This window comes from Erythrolamprus reginae, chromosome 1 (genome assembly GCF_031021105.1).
Source record: "Erythrolamprus reginae isolate rEryReg1 chromosome 1, rEryReg1.hap1, whole genome shotgun sequence".
In the NCBI taxonomy this organism is placed as follows: Eukaryota; Metazoa; Chordata; class Lepidosauria; order Squamata; family Dipsadidae; genus Erythrolamprus; species Erythrolamprus reginae.
Window position 1 is genome coordinate 201,667,669 of NC_091950.1, and position 23,500 is coordinate 201,691,168.

At 39.8% G+C, this 23,500-nt stretch overlaps 1 protein-coding gene across 4 annotated transcripts; it reads right to left on the bottom strand.

Annotated features, from left to right (window-relative positions):
- Positions 1 to 219: 219 nt before the first annotated feature.
- On the bottom strand, positions 220 to 23,327 carry OSGEPL1 (O-sialoglycoprotein endopeptidase like 1). 4 transcript variants are annotated; one of them, XM_070731932.1, is made up of 10 exons: positions 23,210 to 23,312; positions 22,876 to 22,977; positions 18,931 to 18,993; positions 17,572 to 17,819; positions 15,570 to 15,957; positions 11,211 to 11,415; positions 10,569 to 10,717; positions 6,909 to 7,039; positions 1,476 to 1,547; positions 220 to 767 (listed from the first exon to the last, which is right to left on the bottom strand). In XM_070731932.1, the coding sequence occupies exons 3-10, from the start codon at positions 18,943 to 18,945 to the stop codon at positions 689 to 691; spliced, it is 1,287 nt and encodes a 428-aa protein (XP_070588033.1). In that variant the 5' UTR covers positions 18,946 to 18,993; positions 22,876 to 22,977; positions 23,210 to 23,312; the 3' UTR covers positions 220 to 688. The 4 variants fall into 4 exon arrangements, with proteins under 4 accessions (XP_070588033.1, XP_070588035.1, XP_070588032.1 ...); XM_070731934.1 differs by lacking the exon at positions 22,876 to 22,977 and adding an exon at positions 16,762 to 16,880 and having other exon boundaries at positions 15,570 to 15,952; positions 23,210 to 23,270; XM_070731931.1 differs by lacking the exon at positions 22,876 to 22,977 and having other exon boundaries at positions 23,210 to 23,327.
- Positions 23,328 to 23,500: the final 173 nt, after the last annotated feature.

Below are 23,500 nucleotides of genomic sequence, written 5' to 3' on the forward strand. Positions count from 1 at the left end.
TACACCATGGGTGTCAAACATATGGCATCATATTGCCATCAGGTAATGTTTTTTCCCTTTGCAGAACTGGGATTTGTCTGGCCTATGCATAACACAACTGACCCATGGGCTGTTCGTTCAACATCACTGGTCTACACTTTCTGGAAAGTAGCTTCTGTCAGTTATATCCACTTGTATACATATATGAACAGATGTAAAGAACTGACATGCTCACTTATATTGGGTGAAAGAGTAGAATATTGAAAATTTATTTCAGCTGAAATTTGCAAACCAATTATTACTTAAGTGGGAAACTGGATTTACTGCACTTACTCCTCTGCCCATTCTTTTTTATTTTCAATTCAGACCAAACATGCACAAGATCCATTCCTTTTGCTTCTTCAAATAGTTATAATTAAACCACTAAAAAATGCCAGCCTTGAAATTTAATAGATCATGGAACATATATCCAAATTTAAAAACAATAAAGTGCTTAGAAATACCTTCCTTATTTATAGTGGCTAAAATGTATCTCCTGTTTTTCTATTTTCATACCTTAAATTTTTCCACAGCTTATAATTAAATTACTCAGCAATGTCACACAACTGGTCTAGGTGACCAGGGAGCAAAAAAATGGAGTCCCCATTAAAAACCTTTTTGAAAATGACACATTCACTTTTTTTCCCAAACAATTGAAAAATAACAAACATCATACTGCTAGATTTAGCGCTGGAACTTTGATGAAAGCTTCTTTTACTTGTTCTGAGATATCAGTTCCAAGTGGAGCTCTAAATGATAAGATAAAATACTCTAATTAAAAGTATGATAAAAATCTAAGAATGTAGAATTAATTATATATTACAAATACATGCATATATGTCTTCTCTAACACATTCTAACACATAAAAGCAGTAATTTTTATATTTGAATAAACTATATTCAAAACAATGCATACACCTATCCCTATTATATAATTTACACACTTAGTTTACAATTTATGCAAACACCTTTTTGCCATTCAACATACCAACTAGGGCTAGCACTATTATTTTACCACTGAACACCATTACAACTTTTGATAAAGGCCTTTCTTTCTCAAATAATAATTCTATTATTTTTACCAATTTCATAAAAGAAATAATAATTATTTTATAATTTTGAACATTATGTAAATAAAATAATGCGATTTATTTATTAATTTATTAAATCTATCAGCCATCCATCTTACCACAGGAAAAGTCTTTAAAAATCTGTCTGATAAGATAACTTATTATGTGCCAAATAATTATTTATCATATATATTCATTCTGCTCCGGTCTCATTAGATGTGCAATGGCTAAAGAAATTCTGGAAGTTGAGTTCCAAAATAGTTTGGAGATTTTTTAAGAATGCAATATATAACACCTTTTTATGCCCAATTTTTCTAATTTTAAGCTGCATATTTTATAAACAATAAAGCAGACCAAGACAAGTTAATGAAATAATTAACTACTTACTTTGGTTCATACCTGAAGTGTTCTACATTATATAAAATATCTACTCCTGCAGTAAGCTTTTCAATTCCATTCCTATGAAGGAAATATTTATGCAAGTACTGTAAGTAAAACAATTTCATTTCTCTGTTATCTTACAATGTATACAAAGCAAATAACAAGATATTATTCTTGTTAATCTAATTTTCACTATAAGAAGGAACCTGAGACATCTTTCTTGCAATATAAACCTCTGATTTCTTTACATTTTTTTTCATCAAAAAAGGCAAAGGCAGCACTCATTTTCTGGCAAACTATGATGCTGGAGAGGACTTGGTGCATAACAAATTATAGGAATTGGCCAATTCCATATAAGAAATGCACCTCAAAAATTTAGTTTCAGCAGGCCTGCAGTCATTTACCCTTAAAACCCACCACAGGGATGCTTCAGTACCAGCCTCTCCCTCATCCCCAAATTCCACAATCCCATCATGCACAACACTTACTTTCCGAAGGTCTCTGGACCTCATTGTATGGAAGAAGGACAAGCCGTGTGTCCTCAGCCTGCACAGTGGCAATACAACTGTGGCTGCCATTTTGCCTTGCCTGCTTGTGGCAAAATGGCAGCTGCCAGACAAAGTGCTTTACAGGTCTGCACAGTGCTGCAGATTTCGACCGCTGCAGAAAGCTTCTGCAGCACTGTCTAGAACTTGCTAAGGCAGCAAAGCGAAGCAGTTTGTCCCTGGGCCATGTGGAAGCCACCCAAATGTAGCAGCTGCCATTTTGTGGCCGAGAAAAAATGGTGGCCATTTTCAGAATAACTCCGATGTGGCTTGAAAAAGAAGCACGTTATTCCAGCACTCTGGAAGGCCTTGGAACTCTTCAAAAGGTAAGTGAGGAGAAGAATGTTTGGCCTGGTCCCTGGGAAACAGCCCTAAGATGGTGGAGGGGTGTGAGTGGGAAAAGACCTGTCAACACACACAGAGGAAGAAGTGAAGCATGGGCATCTCAAGGGTGTAGAAGGTCTTCACAGCACCAAGGCAGGTGGGCCTCCCCAACCAAGAGGTACCCCACTCTCCACTTAACAACCCACATTAGTTTAATGTTTCATTGAAGAGAGCAGGGATGGGGGTTGTTAGGTAAGACATTTCAATTAAAAACTGTTATGACATATGACCATAATGGACAGGTTCCATTGCAGATGTATCTTGAGGACTATCTGTGCGCCAAAGACATAAAATGCATACACACAAAAAAAAGTATATGATGATGATTATTATTAATAATTAGATTTGTATGCCGCCCCTCTCTAGAGACTCGGAGCAGCTCACAACAGCAAAACAGCACAAATCCAATAGTTAAAGCAATTTATATAAAATATAATATAAAAACAATCATACATCTCAAACAAACCATACATAAAACGGAAACGGCCCAGGGCAATCAATTTCCCCATGCCTCACGGCAGAGGTGGGTTTTAAGGAGTTTGCGAAAGGCAAGGAGGGTGCGGGCAATCCTAATCTCCATGGGGAGTTGATTCCAGAGGATTGGGGCTGCCAGAGAGAAGACTCTTCCCCTGGGTCCCGCCAGACGACATTGTTTCATCGACGGGACCCGGAGAAGGCCAACTCTGTGGGACCTAACTGGTCGCTGAATTCATGATGTTGCCAATATAAAACTTACACATATATTTTGGAAATACAGTATGTCATAGGTGAGTGCACCCCTCACATCTTTTCATATGACAACACTGAAGAAATGAAACTTAGCTACAATGTAAAGTACTGTATAACAGTGTAAATATGCTGTCCCCTCAAAATGATGCAACACACAGTCATTAATGTCTAAACTTCTGGCAACCAAAACGAGTACACCCCTAAGTGTAATGGCCAAATGGGGCTGTTTTCTCTTCCTGGTATCATGTGACTCATTACAAGGTCTCAGGTGTTAAGGGGAGCAGATGTGTTAAATTTGGTGTTATCTCTCTCATACTGGTCATTGGAAGTTTACATGGCACCTCATGGCAATGAACTTTCTGAGGATCTGAAACCATGAATTGTTGCTCTACATAAATATGGCATAGGCCCACAATGGTGAACCTATGGCACGCTTGCTGCAGGAGGCACACAGAGCTATTTCGGAGGGCACGCAAGGCTAGCCAGCTGATTTTCAGCCTTGGGGAAGGCTGTTTTGCCCTCCAGAGGCTTCAGGAAGCTTCTCCGAAGCTCCGGAATGCAAAAAAACCATCCAACAGGCAAAATGGAAGTTCAGAAAAACAGACTTCCGGTTTGCCTGTTGTGCTGTTTTTGGCATTCCAGAACCTTCAGGGAAGCTTCCTGAAGCCCCAGAGTGTAAAAAACAGCCCAAGGGGCAAACCAGAAGCAAGCAGACTAAGGACATGGATTTCTGGAACCATGTCCTGTAGTCCAATGCGACCAAGATAAACTTATTTGGTTCACATGATGTCAAATGTGTGTGGTGGCAACCAGGTGAGGAATACAAAGACAAGTGTGTCTTGCCTACAGTCAAGCATGGTGATGGGAATGTCATGGTCTGGGGCTGCATGACTGCTGCTGGCACTGAGGAGTTTCAGTTCATTGAGGGAACCATGAATACCAACATGTACTGTGACATACTGACGCAAAGCATGATCTCCTTCCTACGGAGATTAGGCTGCAGGACAGTATTCCAAAATAATAACCCCAAACACACCTCCAAAAGGACCACTGCCTTGCTAAAGAAGCTGAGGGTAAAGGTGATGTACTGGCCAAGAATGTCTTCAAACCTAATCCCTATTGAGCATCTGTGGGGCCTCCTGAAATGGAAGGTGGAGATGCACAAGATTTCTAACATCCTTCAGCTCCATGACATCGTCATGGAGGAGGGGAAGAGGACTCCAGTGGCAACCTGTGAAGCTCTGGTGAACTCTATGCCAAAGAGGGTTAAGGCAGTGCTGGAAAATAATGGTGGTCACCCATCATATTCACACTTTGGGCCCTATTTGGACATTATCTCTTAGGGGTGTACTCATTTTTGTTGCCAGCAGTTTAGACATTAATGGCTGCGTGCAGTGTTCCTTGTAAGCTGTGCGCGAGCGCACGAGCGCGCCCCAAAATACCCCCCCATGCACCCTTTTCCACGGGTGCGCGCTCCCCATCCCCCTGCCAGCCCGTGGGGGGCGGGCAGGGAGGCGCCGGGAGTAGAAGGGAAGGTAACCGCGGCCGCCCCTGCCTCCCCACGGTGCCTCCAGCCCCCTTGCACCTCTGGCTTCTCGGCCCTGCCCCCCACCCGCCCGATCCGCCCCCCTCTCCTCCTCCTCTCCTCCTCCGCCGCCTCCTGCCTTGGGGCGCAACTTCTCCCGCGGCGGTGGCTGCGGCCTCTCCTCCACTTCTGCGCTCCCAGCCAGGGGGCTGCGAGAGGGTTTTCTCCACGCGCTTCAGGAATGCCCACCACGCCCCTCTCGCAGCCCCTTCGCTGGGAGCGCTTTCGTCCCGGACTTTCAGCAAGGGGGCTGCAGTAGAGGCAGGGCAGGTGTTCCCGAAGCACTCGGAGAAAGCACTCTCGCAGCCCCCTCGCTGACAGACAGAGAGAGAGAGAGAGGGAGAGAGAGATAGCAAGAGAGAGAAGAGAAAGAAAGCAAGAGTTAGAAAGAAAGAGTGAGAGAGAAAGAAAGCAATAGAAAGAGAGAAAGAAAACAAGAGAGACACAGAGAGAGAAAGAGAGAGAGAGAGAGAGCAAGAGGGGGAGAGAGATAGAAAGAGAGGGAGAAAGTGAGAAAAAGAGAGAGAGAGCAAGTGGGGGAGAGAGAAAGAGAGAGAAATGACTTGATTTAAAGCATATGGTAAAAAGCACCCAAATAATAACAGAGGAGAAAAAACCCAGCCATTTGTGTGTGTGTGTGTGTGTGTGAACTCTTGAACCATTTCCAATAGCTCACCTGTTATTGGAAATGGTTCAAGAGTTCACACACACACACATACACACACACACACACACAAGGGGGGAGGAGACAGGGATGGAAAAAGAGGAGAAGATAGTAATAATAGTAATAGATTTTGGTTTTGTTTTATTATTAATTTCTTTTAATAAAAAAGAAAGGCATTTTTCCTTATTTTTTATTTATTTATTTGTTTGTTTGTTTATTTATACTTCTATGTCGCCCAGTCCCAAAGGGACTGCCGCTCAGACACTATACTTTTCCGCCCACACCAAAAAAAAATTAGAGGGAACATTGGCTGCGTGTTGAATTACAGTGATCCCCCGAGTTTCGCGATCCCGATCATTGCGAATCGCTATATCGCGATTTTTCCACCCGATGACGTCACTCCCTTCTTTTCTCATCTTTCTTTCTCTCTCTTTCTCTATCTTGCTTATTCCTCTCACACTCTCTTCCTCCCTCTCTCATCTCTTTCTTTCCTTCTCTCTCTTTCTCTATCTCTCCCCCTCTTGCTCTCCAGCGATGGGGAAACCCCATCTTCGGCTCCTCGCTGCTGCGGCGCTGCAAGCGAGGAGCCGGGCGGGCGGGGCGAACGGGCAAGCGGCAAGCGATCTTGGGGTTTCCCCTTTGCCTGGGCAACGGGGAAACCCCAAGATCGCTTGCCGCTTGCCCGTTCGCCCGCCCGCCCTGCTCCTCGCTTGCAGCGCCGCAGCAGCGAGGAGCCGGGCGGGCGGGCGAACGGGCAAGCGGCAAGCGATCTTGGGGTTTCCCCGTTGCCAAGGCAAAGGGGAAACCCCAAGATCGCTTGCCGCTTGCCCGTTTGCCCGCCCGCCCAGCTGCTCGCTTGCAGCGCCGCAGCAGCGAGGAGCCGGGCGGGGGGGCGAACGGGCAAGCGGCAAGCGATCTTGGGGTTTCCCCGTTGCCCAGGCAAAGGGGAAACCCCAAGATCGCTTGCCGCTTGCCCGTTCGCCCGCCCCGCCCGGCTCCTCGCTTGCAGCGCCGCAGCAGCGAGGAGCTGGGCGGGGGCGGGCGAACGGGCAAGCGGCAAGCGATCTTGGGGTTTCCCCGTTGCCTGGGCAACGGGGAAACCCCATCTTCGGCTCCTCGCTGCTGCCGCGCTGCGGAGCAGATCAGCTGTTGGGCGGCTGAAGGGGTCTTCCCCGCCGCCCACACACAAACTCTACCATCTGCGCATGTGCGGCCATGGAAAACAGGACGCGCATGCGCAGATGGTGTTTTTACTTCCGTGCCGCTACATTGCGAGTTTACGATTATCGCAAGGGGTCTTGGAACGGAACCCTCGTGATAATCGGGGGATCACTGTATTTGGAGAGGCAGCATATTTACACTGCTATACAAGCTGTAAACTCATTTCTTTACATTGTAGCCAAGTTTCATTTCTTCAGTGTTGTCACATTAAAAAAATATATACTTAAATATTTACAAAATGTAACATACTGTAAATCAAAACATTCTGCAATAATGCATTTCCTTTAAAAGTGAAAAAGATAATTCCTTACCATGCAATCATAACACCATTGTCAGTGCAAAGCCTTGGAGGTGGACAAACCAATGTGAAATTAGTAGCATCAGCTAGAAGTTGCAGAGATCTACGGACATATTGGTTACTCGCGACACCTCCTGAAACTACCTGAAAACAAAGTTGAAAGGGAAACCCCATAATAGTAAATAGTTGCATGTTGCAATTCTATTAGTGCATGTCTTTCAGAATTAAATATGATAGAGAAAAAAGTTAAACTTTTTATGCTGTAATGTAAATCATTACTACAGGGTTGGTAACCCAGTTGCCACAATACTAATGAAACTCGACAGATATACAGATATAAGGTACTTCACCAGAAGAGCCCTTCACTCCTCCACTCGTAACAGAATACCTTATGAAAATAGACTAACTATCCTGGATCTTGAAAGCTTAGAACTGCGACACCTAAAACACGATTTAAGTATTGCCCACAAGATCATATGCTGCAACGTCCTTCCGGTCAATGACTACTTCAGCTTCAACAGCAACAACACAAAAGCACGCAACAGATTCAAACTTAACATCAACCGCTCCAAACTTGACTGTAAAAAATATGACTTTAACAATCGAGTTGTTGAAGCATGGAACTCATTGCCAGACTCAGTGGTGTCAGCCCCCAGCCCCAATCACTTCTCCCTAAGACTCTCCACGATTGACCTCTCCAAGTTCCTAAGAAGCCAGTAAGGGGCGTACATAAGTGCACTGATGTGCCTATCGTCCCCTGTCCAATCTTCTTTCCTTATCTCATATATCATACATTTTCTCTCCTTTCCTCCAACCTCTCTTCTTTCTTACTTTCTATCATTATATATATTACTTAATGTCTATTCTCCTTCATATGTATTGTATGTTGGACAAAGAACAAATAAATAAATAAATAAAACAGTACATTTAAATTGCTGAAATCATCTTTTGAAGAATTCAATGCTGTCACATGAAATTGCTTAAGTTCTTGAAAAGACAAGTTTGCTGTACTGCTATGAGATTTGGCAATTATATAAAAATTTCAGACATTTATTTATTTACATAGAAGTATGATTGTTTAGAGATCTATTCTCCTTTATTTACCCCACTAATTCTAATCCAGTCCTGTTAAAGTCATACAAAATATTCTTTTTTCTAATTAAAAACTCTTTATTTCCTTTCAAATATGCAGATGTGTCTGAGATTCTTTCCCTAAATGAAGAATAATTCTATTGTCAACAGACATGATTCCATAGAAGGTGGTTGTTGTGTTTTATTGAGGAGGAACACTTATCCAAATGCTCTTCACTGTATGTATTTTAATAACCGTAGTCTGGACCTAAACAATGACAAATGTACTACTTCATCAAACCCCAGATGATAGAAATAGCCAAAGCTTCACAATCAATAATGCTTGGTTCAATGATGGTCTCTTCAAATAGTTGTAAATTACAATAGCCTCCTGGAGCAGATAAAAAATGGATGAGCTTTTGCTTTAAACTATCATTTCTCCTGAAAGTCTCAATACAATAACAAGGGTGATTCTCCATGCTTTGGTTGATGTTCTTGCTATGGCTGGACTTTTTACAAATTCTTTGAATATTAGGATAGGACAAGACAGCACAGGATAGGATGAGCCATGGTGACAAAGTGGTTAGAGTGTACACTGTGTTGCCTCCACCTGTAATAAGACCCAGTATGGTCTTATTATCTGCGAACTTAATGATCACATTCGATGGGTCAGACCAGGGGTAGGCAAAGTTGGTTTTTCTATGACTTGTGGACTTCAACTCCCAGAATCCCTGAGTCTATCATGCTAGCTCAGGAATTCTGGGAGTTGAAGTCCAAATGTCATAGAAGAGCCAACTTTGCCTACCCCTGGGTCAGATGATACACAATCATGTGTGTACAGTGAATACAGATAGGGACTGAGCACAAACCCTTGTGGGGAGCCAGTTGTAAGCTTCGGGGTGGTGGATATGATGGACCCAACCCTCACTGTTTCTGGCCAGTCCCTCAGAAAGCCTTTGATACAGTCCCAGATGGAATATCCAAGTCCATCTTTTCGATAAGTATGCTCGGTAGTCTATGAAAATATATAGTTTATGTATGGTATGATTGTGTTGTATGATTTTTAAATGATGGGTTTTAGATAATTTTTAATATTAGATTTGTTGCATTTATACTGTTATTATTGTTGTTGTGAGCGGCCCCAATCTTCGGAGAGGGGCGGCATACAAATCTAATTAATTATTATTATTATTATTATTATTATTATTATTATTATTATTATTATTTATTAAAAGCATCCTGACATAGTTTCCGGGTTTTTCCAGATTGCTCACTACAGAATTTAAGGCAGTAGCTACGGCATCGTCTGTCCATCTATCCCCCCTGTAGGCAAGCTGATGTTCATCAAAGTCTGGTGGGAGACATGTCCTAAGATGTTGGAGAACCAATCTCTCAAAGCATTTCATCACTAGAGATGTTAGTGTGATAAGTTTGTAGTCATTTAGGCAATTAATTGCTGTTTTCTTCAGGACTGGGACAATAGTGTCTGCTTTCAAGCATGATGGAACACAGGCCGTTTGCAAGGAGATGTTAAAGATCCTTGTTCAGGACCGCTACTAATTGGTCAGCACAGGTCTTTACCCCTATCCCCAGCACCCCATCTGTATCTGCAGCTTTGCTGGGATTCACAGCCTTCAATGCAGCTCTCACTTGGTGTTCGTATAGGGTGAATGGCTGGAAATCAGAAGGCTGGCTGATGAACAGAGGTTATGGGGTTTGGTCTTTTCACCTGATAGCAGGCGAAGGTGTTCAACTTCTCTACCAGCTGCCTGCAATGTAGCAGTTCAAATCTCAAGGTTGATTCAGCCTTCCATCCTTCTGAGGTGTATAAAATGAGGACCTAAAGAGTTGGGGGCAATAGGCTGACTCTATAAACTCCTTCAAGAGGGTTATAAAGCACTGTAAGCAGTATATGTACGTAATAAGTGCTGGTGAGCATTGAGAATAAGCAAGGCTATAATGCTCAGTGCTATTAGCATAGGGTAAGGTAGGATATTTTTTATTGTTGCTTTTTCTGTGATCACACTAAAAAAATGAAAATCTGATATTTTATTAGGATTTATTGCTTAAATTAAACATTTCCCCCCAAAAATGAAGCCTCTGAAATAAGAATTAACAGACAATCTGAATTAAGTTCATTTTGTTTTAACATGTGGAAAAGAAGTTATTTCTTAAACAAAACCTCTGGAATATTTTTTTAAAAACAATATTGCAACCAATCTGATTACTTCTATATGAGGAGGGTTTTTTTTTTAATAAAGATACTTGATTCCAAAATGAACCTAAAATAGGAGTGAAAATTGTCAATCAATATTCCTGTGTAGGCAATAAGTGCTGGTGAGCATTGAGAATAAGCAAGGCTACAATGCTCAGGGTGTAACTAAAGAATATCTAGCAACCAAACAGATAGCACAGTCTCACTTTGAGTTAATTTCTCTCAATTGTAAGCAGAGTTCAGCCCTGGAATATTTTACTTCCTTCATGGTAGCAAAGCCTGATTTTACTTGGGAGTCCCTTGGCCAGTTCACTATTTTCACGCTCAAGAATCAGTCAGTCTTGGAATCTGAGATAATGAAAGGTGAAACCTTCACACAGAACTTACCAAAGTTTCCTTTCCTGGGGGTATGATTCCTTTCTCTTTGCAGAAGAGAATAGCCCGATGGGTTCGCTGAACAATGTGAAGAGACATTGTATACAGGGCTGCCGCAGCAAGGTCCGGAAGACAGGAGAGATGTTGCCCTTCCTGAAGGCCTGCAGAAATTACCATCACATAGATCCCCCCCCCCCCCCCAAAAGCAGACATGTTAGAATATTCATGACTGGGTGAGCCAATGGTAACAAGCATAACAATGAATAGGCATAGCAACTCAGTCAGCCAATAGGAGCTAACTACTTCTGAGTCTGTGCAGAGAATTGAAACTAAAAAGCTCTCCACTCTGCACTCTCTGTATTCTTCCATTCTAACTCTGTTGTAATGAAACTAACTCCTTCTTGTGTTTACCTGTAACTGATTGAAGAGTCTACGGAGAGGGGCGGCATACAAATCCAATAAATAAATAAATAAAATAAAATAAAAACTCTGCAAATAGTATTGTAGTTTCATCTGTTATTATGTTTATAAAGAGGTTATTGAATCCAGCTGAATCAGCCTTCTGTGTGCACTTCTGGTTTTATTTTATGTTGAACTTTAACAAGACATGCAGCAAAACATACCCATACAGTTTGTGACTCTTTGGGCAAATACCTTCTGCCGTTTCTTCTGTTGAAATCTTTCTAGTGATTTCGCTTCGCAGACCAGCAAAAGAGAAGGAGCAATCACGGTATCGCTGCATGGGGATTGTGAATTGGTATCGCAGAATGTTGCCCTGTTGAGCCAAGGTTTCTATTGCTCTCCCGCCAGTCATGCCAGAGCACTCTGGATGATTATGTAAATAAAGACTTCGAGCTACCTTTAAAAAAAAATAAAGGAAAAGAAAAAAATATTTGTTCACAACAGATTCAAGAAATATCTCATTTCAAGTTTGCAACATTTTTTTAAAGCAGTGGTTCTTATTAACTTGTCCAACATGCATTTTTGACAAAATGATGTAGATTTTCATGATGCAGTGCATGTGAATATGCTTCATACATAAATGAAGAGTGCTGACTTATGTCAATAAAATCAATCCTTCTTAAAAAATAAAAAAGAAATGGGTAGATTGTATTGCTATTTAAAGAAAGCCAAAATATATGTGTCACACAATGGGATATCTTAAATTTGAGTAGAGGTATTCCTCAACTTACGACCATAATTGAGCCCAACCTTTCTGTTGCTAAGTGAAACATTTGTTAAGTTGATTTGCCGCATTTTACCACTTTTCTAGCCACAGTTGTTGATGATGACACATTTGTTAGGTGAATCTGGTTTCCCCATTGACTTTGCTTATAAGGTCACAAAGATGATCACATGTGTAGCTGCCATAGCATGTTAGGATAGGATTTGATATCTGGACTTCTAACAACAAATGCCTTTTACACTCTGATTCCATTAGCCAGGAACAGGACTGCACGTAGGTCACAAAGTGAGTCTGCATTTCTGGTGAAATCTGCTTAGGAAGTGACTGGCCATAAAATGATTCAGTGGCTCTCCTCGAATAACAAGAATGTGTCAACAGGAAAAGAACTGTGTGATCAAAAGACACAATTTACATTCCCTGGGGTAAACAGGAGGAAGGCTGCGATAAAAAGACCTTGCTTTATGGTAAACAGGAGATAGCCGTATTAACAACAAAGGGGCCCAGAAAATTGGCCATGAGAGACATTTGTTCAGTAGAAACTAGTTATGTGCCATATGTAGATAGGAAGGACTCAGAAGTTGTGTCATATCTTTGAGTTACGTTATTGGATGTTTGTATATCACTTGACATGTACGTATAATCATTCCCAATTTGCATATTTCCCCCAATAAAAGGGTGTGCACAGCTCAATACTGTGTCATTTCAGCCAGTGAGAAATGTGTCCAAGTTTTCTTTCTAGGATTCGCGTTCGTGAGTGACCCCCCCCCCCATGGCTGGGGTTGCCCTTAGTCCCTCTGAAGACATTGTCTTGATCAGGGACTTTGCAGCATCCCTCACACAGGAGCATGGAACATTGCAACCGTCATAAATATGAGTCAGTTGCCAATCACCTGAATTTTGATCAGATGGCCATCAGGATGCTGCAACAATCACGAGAAAAACAGTCATAAAAGTCCTTTTTTCCAGTGTCATTGCAACTTTGAACGGTCACTAAGTGAACTTATATACACGTTCATATATTATGTTCATACTTATAATTCTTTTCTCCTACATGCTTGACAAACTAAATAAAAATAAAGTAAAATAAATAAATAAAAATGTTGTAAGTCAAGGACCACCTGTAATGTATGGAACTAACATGCCATACTTTATCAGGTAAATGAGAATATGTGACGGAAATAGCTCCTGTTCCTAGCTTTCATTACCTTACTGATATTATGGGGAGTGGGTTTTATGTCAATTTTAACACAGGCCACTAATAGAATGAAGCCTGGGGGCTGCATTTTGCCCTTGTGTTATAGATGGGTGTTGCAGGCAGTTTGGTTGATATTACCCTGCCATTTCCAGAGTAAAAGGGGCTACCTTTGAAAAATGTTCGGAAACTTCAGATCGTGCAGAATGCAGCTGCGAGAGCAATCATGGGCTTTCCCAAATATGCCCATGTTACACCAACACTCCGCAGTCTGCATTGGTTGCCGATCAGTTTCCGATCACAATTCAAAGTGTTGGTTATGACCTATAAAGCCCTTCATGGCACCGGACAAGATTATCTCAGGGACCGCCTTCTGCTGCACGAATCCCAGTGACCAGTTAGGTCCCACAGAGTGGATCTTCTCCCGGTCCCGTCAACTAAAGAATGTCACTTTGCGGGACCCAGGGGAATAGCCTTCTCTGTGGCAGCCCCGGCCGTCTGGAACCAACTCCCCCCAAAGATTAGAATTGCCCCCACCCTCCTTGCCTTTCGTAAGCTGCTTAAAACCCACCTCTGCCGTCAGGCATGGGGGAATTGAGACCCTCTTCCCCCTAGGCCTTTACAATTCTGTGCATGGTATGTATGTATGTATGTTTGGTTTTTTTATATTAATGGGCTTTTAATTATTTCTAACATCAGACTACTATTGTACACTGCTTTATTGTTGCTGTTAGCCACCCCGAGTCTCTGGAGAGGGGCGGCATACAAAATCCAATCAATTAATCAATCAATAAATAGATAGCTTTTCGGCTGGTTTTCTGGATGTTTTAAGAGGAGGAGAGGTTTAATGAGAAAATGGAACAAAATCAATTCCCTTCAGAACTCAAATGGGGCTATTTTAAAGGGTGAAATAGAAATCAGTGAATGGAAATGATATGTTAGAAAAAACACATGCAGTCAAGGTCAATCTACATTTGCTTTAAAAAAAATCCATACACGGAGGACCCCCCAAATGTGAAAACTCCTAGAAGTTGCCACAAAATATAATGTTTAATCTTACAGAAGTGACAAATTATTGAGAACATGACGAGTAATTTCATTTCTTTAAACATTAACTTTGTGTACCAAAGAAACTTGGCTTAAAAATATTTACCGTATATACTCGAGTATAAGCCGACCCGAGTATAAGCCGAGGCACCAATTTTTGCCACAAAAACTGGGAAAACGTATTGACCCGAGTATAAGCCGAGGTTAGAAAATGCAGTGGCTACTGGTAACTTATAAAAATGGAAAACAATAAAATTACATTAATTGAGACATGTTTTAGAATATTTATTTTAAAGAAAACCAGTAAACTAGCTCTGTAAATTTAAAAGAGGGTAAACAAATTAACAATATTAACAATAAATTAAAAAGTAAAAAAAGTAGCTCGATCAGGAACAAAGCTAAAACCTAAGAGTTAAAATCCTTCAAAACTGGATTCCTTCTCATCATTAATTGGATTTACATTATTGTTGTTTTTATATATGCTGTGAGCCACCCTGAGTCCTTGGAGAGGGATTGCATACAAATCCAATTAAATAAACAAACAAACAAACAAACAAACAAACAAACAAACAAATAAGTGTATCCAAAGAAGAGCTTCAGCATTAGCTGCTGTGAAGTTATCAGCATAGAAAACCAAATAGATAGATAGATAGATAGATAGATAGATAGATAGATAGATAGATATAGATAGAAAGATAGATAGACAGACAGACAGACAGAAAAATAGATAGATAGATAGATAGATAGATAGATAGATAGATAGATAGATAGAAATAGATAGATAGATAGATAGATATAGATAGAAAGATAGATAGACAGACAGACAGACAGACAGATAGAAAAATAGATAGATAGATAGATAGATAGATAGATAGATAGATAGATAGATAGATAGATAGAAATAGATACAGATAGATAGATAGATAGAAAGAAAAATAGTTAGATAGAAAAATAGATAGATAGAAATAGATACAGATAGATAGATAGATAGATGATAGATAGATAGATAGATAGATAGATAGACAGATAGATATAGATAGAAAGATAGACAGACAGACAGACAGACAGATAGAAAAATAGATAGATAGATAGAAAGAAATAGATACAGATAGATAGATAGATAGATAGATAGATAGATAGAAAAATAGATAGATAGAAAAATAGATAGATAGAAAGATAGACAGATAGAAAAAGAATTCCTGTCTAGCTCTGCCTCATAACACATTATTAGATCCTATCCAAGCAAGGACAGCAACTACCACAAAATACCATTTTTTAAACAGTTTAAATCCTTTCAAAGGAGGGGGAGGAGAATCTGACAGCAGGGGGCCTTTTTAATCCGACTCACCATTGCAAATGGCTGCCTTCTTTGCTTGAGCTAGGGAGAGGAACTACGGTGTGCGAGAGGGGACAAAAGCTGGTGCCTCCTCGCTCTGGCTCAAGCAATGGCGCCCTCGTGTGGTGACTTTGTCAATGACCCGAGTATAAGCCGAGGCTGTGTTTTTCAGCCCATTTTTGGGGCTAAAAAACTCGGCTTATACTCGAGTATATACGGTATGTGTCAATAATCTATATTAAAATGAATCACCTTGTCAAGCATGTCCCCTGGCGCGATGTCCTTTGTCTGTCCGAGGAGAAGAAAATCTGAAACTCCTTGTGCTACTGCCAGTATACAATGACCCCCAGAGATCAAAAGGACAAGAAAAGGAAATGGCACGAGATGCGTCAGTCGGACAGTGAGTGCATGTGCTTCCATATGATGGATAGGGATAAAGGGTTTCTGATGCTTTTTCACCAGTTCTAAACTATAGTTCAATCCAATTCTCAGGCATAACGCAAGTCCTGGCATCACAGTTGTTGCAATAGCCGAGATATCCTCCATGTTGACGCCACTGGCTGAAACTGCATGTTGTACTACCCTTGCGATATTTTCTTGGTGAAGCTGTTGTGCTACTGGAGGAATAATGCCACCTGTTCTAATTAGAAATACACACAGTGAAATCTACTGGCCTGATAGCAATAATTTTACAACATTATCATATTATATACTACACCATCTCAATATATTACTGATAATAATTTATATGTAATAATACTGTAATTACATCAGCATGCTTAATATAGATATTATAATTGAGTAATATTAATACAAGAGGATTGATGTTCTGCTGTTTTTTCCCACCTGTCTCACCTGATTATTCTGCACTATCATCTTTACACAGATCCTGCCAGTATAGGTAATCCTCGACTTACAACAGTTCACTTAGTGACTGTTGGAAGTTATGACGACGCTGAAAAAGAGGCTTATGATCATTTTTCACACTTATGACCGTCACAGCATCTCCATGGTCACATGAGTTACATTCAGATGCTTGACAACCAACTTATATTTATGACGGTTGCATTGTCCCGGGGTCATATAATCCCTTTCGGCGACCTTCTGACAAGCAAAGTCAATGGAGAAACCAGATTCACTTAACAATTGTATTATTAATTTAACAACTGCGGTGATTCACTTTCTTGCCACAAATGTGGCAAGAAAGGTCATAAAAAGGTGCAAAACCCACTTAACAATTTTTTCATTTAGCAATATACATTTTGGGCTCAATTGTGGCCGTAAGTTGAGGACTACCGCTCTGAGTCTGCGGAGCGGGGCGGCATACAAATTTAATAAATAATAATAATAATAATAGTTTCCCTAACAACAATGAAGCTTCAGATTAATTATCGGCCATTAGAGAATTAGACATCATTAATTACATCATAGTGATTACAATTACCGTTAAGTTCATCTTGCAGAATTCCTCTGACAATAAAGTTGGGGGTGGGTGAAAAATCATTGATTTATTCAGAAATGTACATAGCTGCTCATAAAATACCAAATAAATTCTTTAAGATTCTGGAGGAAAAATAGCAAATTAAGTATAAGAAACTAATTGTGATTTAAATCTAATTTTTCGAACTTTCTACGATGGTTCTAGATCAGAGCTATCAAACTCCTGTAAGCTGGATGCGTCACACACTGGCCATGCCCACAACCAGTTTAGCAAAGATGCCGAGATGACACGAGTTTGACACCTCTGTTTAGATCCACAGGTTCTTTTTTCTTTCCTATTTTACAGGAAAGGTGATAACTCAGCAATTTACAACTTTCAATTCAAGCAGAATTTTCCTTGGAAATGGACAAGAAATTTTGAATAGAAAACTAGAAACAGAGTGACAGCAATCTAGCATTATTTGCTAATATGAACTACAGGCCATTCTGGATATCTATGAATGGAGATATAAAACATGATATAAAAGAGTTCATATTCCATTTATTGTTGAGTTTTAACTGATAAACCATACTCATTCTTTGCTCCCAAAGGAGGACTCTACAAGCATATTATGTTTTTTCTAAAAATCAGTTTTTAGCAGCATATAATTTTATACTTGTTTATTGTTGCAATAAAATGTTTTGAAGATTAGATTTATAAAGGACAGAAGAAACCCAAAGAATACATAAAAATGGCAATACACACACATAGCAACACAGCTAGGCAAACTGTAGCAACTGAAACATATTTTCACCCAAAATAAGAATCACTTACTTTAAATGAACGTTGGCTTGAGAATGTAACGCCTCTCCTAAAATGCTTCCAGTTTCGTCCACCACAGCAGCTCCTGTATCATCACAGCTGGTTTCTATTCCCAGAACTATTTTAGTAGAAAGGGATTTGCCACCATGGACAGAGATCTTTCTTAAATAATTATTCCAAGAACATAAAGGAATGTTCAACTTTCTTCCCAAACTGGTTGCTGTTGAAGATTTCAGAAAATAAGGACCCCTAGAAAGAAACTGTATGGAAATGAAATTTAGAACAATATCTACTAAATCTGCTTCTTATACATTTTAAACTAAGGTGTATTTCATGCGGATGAAATCACGAAGTAGTTTTTTTTTGTTTTTGGTTTCGAGGGATCTATGACTGAATGTTTCTAAAAGCTAAATGTTTCGAGTAAACTTAGAACTGAGCTACATATGGAACCTTCCCAGCTAGCCTCTGATAAGCAAAGTCAATGGGAAAAGCTGGGGTGATTTAACAAAAATATGATTCATTTAATAACCATGTAATTCATTGTTTTTAATAGGAAATGAACACAAGAACAAGGGGGCACAATCTGAGGTTAGTTGGGGGAAAGATCAGAAGCAACGTGAGAAAATATTATTTTACTGAAAGTGTAGTAGATGCTTAGAATAAACTTCCAGCAGACAATAGCTGAATTTAAACATGCCTGGGATAAACATATATCCATCCTAAGATTAAAATACAGGAAATAGTATAAGGGCAAATTAGATGGACCATGAGGTCTTTTTCTGCCATCAATCTTCTATGTTTCTATGTTAACAATCCCAGTGATTTGCTTAACAGCTGTGACAAAAATATTGTAAAGTAGGTCAAAACACACTTAATTAGCTTGCTTAGCAGCATAAATTTTGGTGCTCAATTATTACTGCAAGCCAAACACTACTTGTAAACCAGTTATTAAACAGTAGTCAAGATATCTTCCTTCAAAATTATGGGACATTTTCCTTGCACTCAGAAGTATACTATTCTGTTATTGGAATATAATTCTTCCTCCTAGTGAATACATTGGTTGCTATTGCTAGTGTTGTAAAGAATTGAGTTGAAAATCTTGGGCCCTTATTGTTACAGCAGCAAATGAAACAACACAACATCCATACAAACTTTCCCTGTTTCATAAACCTTACATTTGGGAATGAATTCTGTAAAAAAAAATTAGAAATGGGTTGGTTGCCCATCATGAAAGGCAGCCTATACATAAAACCTGTCATCCATATGGAAAATAATTACAGTATATCTAGATATAAAACTAAGCATTGAGATCAGCTGAATAAGATAAAGATTTAAAATTAACTGAAGATACTCAATATGCAGTGTTTTTACCTGTGTCAAAGCCATGGTTTTAGAACAGATTTTAGGAGTTCACATTTTGCACTTCAGGGTCTCCTAAGATAGACAAAATTTGAAATAAGAAATCTATATAAAATAGTATTTCTTGTGTCCTTTCCCAGAAAAGTGAATTAAATAGCTTAATTCCGTATTTCGCAATGGTCGCAATTATGACTGCAAATCCAACTATGTTCGCAACTATGACTGCTATAGGGGAATATTGGAACCACTGCTATAGGGGAACATAGGAGATCACAATCACATGACTACAGTTTGTGTAACATTATAATTGCAAACTGAGTGCCCTGATCATAATCACATAATCATTGCAATGGCCAGAACTATGAGGATCCATTGTTAAGTACCATTTGTTCAGTACCGTTGTAACTTTGAAAAGTCAATGAGAGAATGGTCGTAACCTGCAGACTACTTATATCTCTCAGGCAACCTAATTTCCCTGCTATAGATTTGGCACCCTATGGAGAAAATATTCTTGTGCGCAGTGGATACAAAAAGTATACACCACCTGCTAAAATACCAAGTTTCTGAAATTTAACAAAAAAAATGTGACCAAAATAAATCACTTCACAATTTAAAGGTATACCATTCAGTTGAAAAACAAACTAAAATTTTGTAGGGGGAAAAATAGCATATAATGTGGTTACATAAAGATGCACACCCAAAATTAATTCTTTGTTGAAATTCCTGCTGATTTTAGGACAGAGTTCAATCCTTTAGGGCAGGAGTCTCTCAGCATGGCACATCCTGCCTTGGAAATCTTTGCCAGCTCTTTCTTGTAAAGATCTCAAATTATCAGATTGCAAGGACATCTCCGCCCACAAATTTTCATTTGGATTCAACTGGATTTCCATTGGATTCTGGCGGAGACATTACAAAACTTTGACCTTCCTTGTGGTAAAGCCATTCTATAGTTTGGGATCTTCTTATATTGAAAGGTGTAATTCCTCTACATCTTCAGGAACAGACTCAAACTTAACTATGACAAAACCAACCAGGTATATTTATCTATCCATGTATATATGGATAGATGTAAATGGATAGTGTATAAATAGTGGATTCTTGGAATCAGGAGATCCTTCAGTTAATAACTCTTGCCCTGCTCACTCACAAATAGATATTTGTACTTTCTCTACATGGGGCTTCCCTTGAAAATCATACAGAATCTACAGTTGGTCCAGAATGCAATGCTACAGGCAGTGATGGGGACATATTTTGCTCCAGGTGCACTTCAAAGCCTTTCATGATATTCAGCCTGGTTTTGTGTTTATCTCCTTATCTCCTACTTTATCTGCTTATCTCCTACTGTTTCAGCCCACCTGTTTTGATCAAACAGGTGTATGCACTATGGATCCTATCAATAGTGTCATCTTTCAGGATTCAGGAAGTTCGCCTTCTCTGTTGAAGTGTCTCTTCTTTGGAACGAGATAAATGTGTACTGTTCCTACCTCAATGATGAAGCAATAACTACAAATAGCCTTGGGATAGGGTGGTTGCGGAATCCCAAATTTGGCTCAATATTTGGCTGTATTGTTCTTCCAGGAATTATTATTTCTTTGGGGCTTTTTTTTGTAAAGGTTACTATGGAGTCAGGTCCTTTAAGCTGGATAAATATAAGCAGGCTAATATAATCCCCTGATGATGTAACAGCAACATGAAAAGTGCAAATGGCTCAAGCAACTTATTCTCTGTCTTACAATAAATAATAGAAAATACAGGTACATTTAAACAAATAACTTGTTTTCTCATTTACAGAAAAGAATAGTAGATCATACAAGAATTGTATGTAACTTATAAGAAGGAACTCTTGTGAAGTGGTTTGAATGCACCTTACTAAGCAAACTCTGCCCAGTCTGGAATTTGATCCTCATTGGGTTCAAGGTTGATTCAGTCTTCCATCCTTCCAAAGTCAGAAAATGAGGATCCAGATTGGGGTGAGTGGGAACATGCTGACACTGTAAACTATTCAGAGACTGCTGTAAAAGCACTGTAGAGCAGTGTATAAGAGCTATTGCTATAAGAAATCTCAGTCTTATCACATCTTAACTGTGCTGTTTGTCTGTATAATATAACATATGTGGCTATATGCATACTTTTGTATTTCATTATTTATTTTGTCCTGTTTATGTAGTGTATATTGGAATTAGAGATCCTTTGAGAGGTATATGCAATGAAATTTCATTTTAAGATATGTTGATTAGTGTACATTCAAAATGACATTAAAATTATTTTAAGTCTAAGTCTTAAAGATTAATAAATCCGTATGTGTTTGTGGATCTGTTTAAAAAACACTCCGGGATAATAAAATGTTAGTCTTGTAGATACTCTTATTACTAAAGACTAATAAAGCTATTCCCCTGATGACTATTGATAGCATTTGTAGACACTCACTGAGGAATGTGATGATAAGAATCTCATTACACTTGTTTCAGAAGCACCAAGACACTTCCAGGTTGAATTAACCGGTGACATCACCATTGTCTAGACTCAGAGGATGCCTAATTGGGAGTACCTTTCATATCCCCAGCAGCAGCTGGAGCAAGGAACTGAAGTTCACCTCACCCCATGGCAGCATTTGGGTCTTGAATACAGGTTTCCTGCTTGTCAAACAAGCATCCTAACCAAATGAGCCATTATGTTCCTTTGATAAGAATCAAGAATCTTCTTTCAAGTGCTGAGGTTGCTGCATTCTCTGGAGATGTTGTTACAAAGAAGACCTCCTCCAAGATTCCTTCTAGCTCTATTCTATTCTAAGACTTTCCCTGACAATCACCTGCTACATGACCATTTCACTTTGCTAACATTCTCAGTGGGAATTTTCTTTGTTCTGCATATACACACCTGGGAAAGCAGTGAGCTGTCTAGAGGATATGGGCGCCTCTATGTTTTGAAAAGGGACACTTGATGTGCTCTGCAAAATATCCACCTCTGTTCAATACATTGTACTGAAGCTGGAAGAACCCTAACCATAGAAAACAGACTGGAGCTGCAGTGTTGCCCATGCCTTTTAACATTATAAAGCCTTGTCTTGTTATTCTAAAGGGCATGGTGACTTTTGGATGCTGCTGCGGGACAGTTAAGAATTTACTGATGAGGAAGTGACATTACCTTTAGTCACAAAATGATATTAATTCAGGCCATAACACGCTGCAGCAAATTGCACTTTCTTGGAACAGGGGGTGCACTAGTCCATAAGGAAATAAAATTGTCATTTCAAAGGCCTGATCTAATGATCAGTCACTCACAAGATCTTCTCATTGGCAACCTCAACATATTCCTGGTTCCCAAGGTTGGGCTAAAAATTTCATTTTTAATGGGGCCAATTGAAACCTTGTTTAAACCCAACCAATGGCCTTTTAGGCTTCTTGCATGAGTGGTTCACTTATTGAATAATAAGAATTATATGTCGTGGTGGGGGGAGGACAAGGACTCAGAAACGTGTAAGGAGCTTACTGTTAACAATTTTTAGATCAGTATTTCCCAACCTTGGCTACTTGAAGATATCTGGACTTCAACTTCCAGAATTCTCCAGCCAGCATTCGCTGACTGATGAATTCTGGGAGTTGAAGTCCAAATATCTTCAAGTGGCCAAGGTTGGGAAACACTGTTTTAGATATCTGTTGATTTTTTTTCTCAGTATTTTTTCTACAAATAATTTATTTTGTTTCTACTTTTGTTTCCCTTTTCTCTTCTATATACAACTTTTTTTTTAACCGTACCTTGTACAGACACGTTTATATGGGAGGAGGTACATGAAATTAGCATGATACTGGGCAGAGAATGCGCTCAAGCAGCTGCTATTTAAGAAGCCCGGAAAGGCGGCTGCCGCGGAAATGCCTCCCTCCACTCCCGGGCACATCTGTGATGGAATTATCTTGCATCGTATTAAAACAAATAAATAAGGCAGGATTGTTATCGCACCAGGATAGGAAGCGTATGCTAGAGTTGCAGTGCAGATTCTCCAGCACGTGGCTTCTGGGTTTCACCTATGTTCAGATTCCTTTATTTCTTTCCGCAGGAGTTCTACGGAATAAGCTGACATCAATAATAATAATAATAATAATAATAATAATAATAATAATAATAATAATAATAATAATAATAATAATAATAATAATAATAATAATAATAATCCGCCCCTTTCCGAAGACTCAAAAGCGGCATCCCTAGCATCAAAAGCATTTGCTGCTTTCCAAGTTTCTCGGTCGAATGCCCTCCTACACACACACACAAACACACACGCGTACTCCCTCACCCCTGGAGCATCCGCCCTTGGTACAGCCCTCCGCGGAAGAATTTTTCCCTTCGGCCTCGGCAATGTGCAGACAGGGAGACGGGCCGAGCTTCTGGAAAGCCATGGTCACGTGAGGGGCGACGGCCAATTGAATTACAAGCAAGCTATGGAACGGCCCACCGGAGGGGGGGGAGGAAAAACCCAAACAAACCCCAAGCTCTTTAAGTTTCAGAAGATGTAAAGAGGGTGATTCAGAATGGCAAATACCTTACATTTCCGGTCCGGTGGACGCGGAAGCGAAGGGATCTCAAG

Coding starts and splice junctions, on each gene's coding strand:
- OSGEPL1 (XM_070731931.1), bottom strand. Junction 15,958..17,571: donor CAAGCCAACGTTCATTTAAA/GTAAGTGATTCT, acceptor ATTTCTAATTAG/AACAGGTGGCATTATTCCTC. Junction 11,416..15,569: donor CAGGGGACATGCTTGACAAG/GTGATTCATTTT, acceptor TTTTTTTTAAAG/GTAGCTCGAAGTCTTTATTT.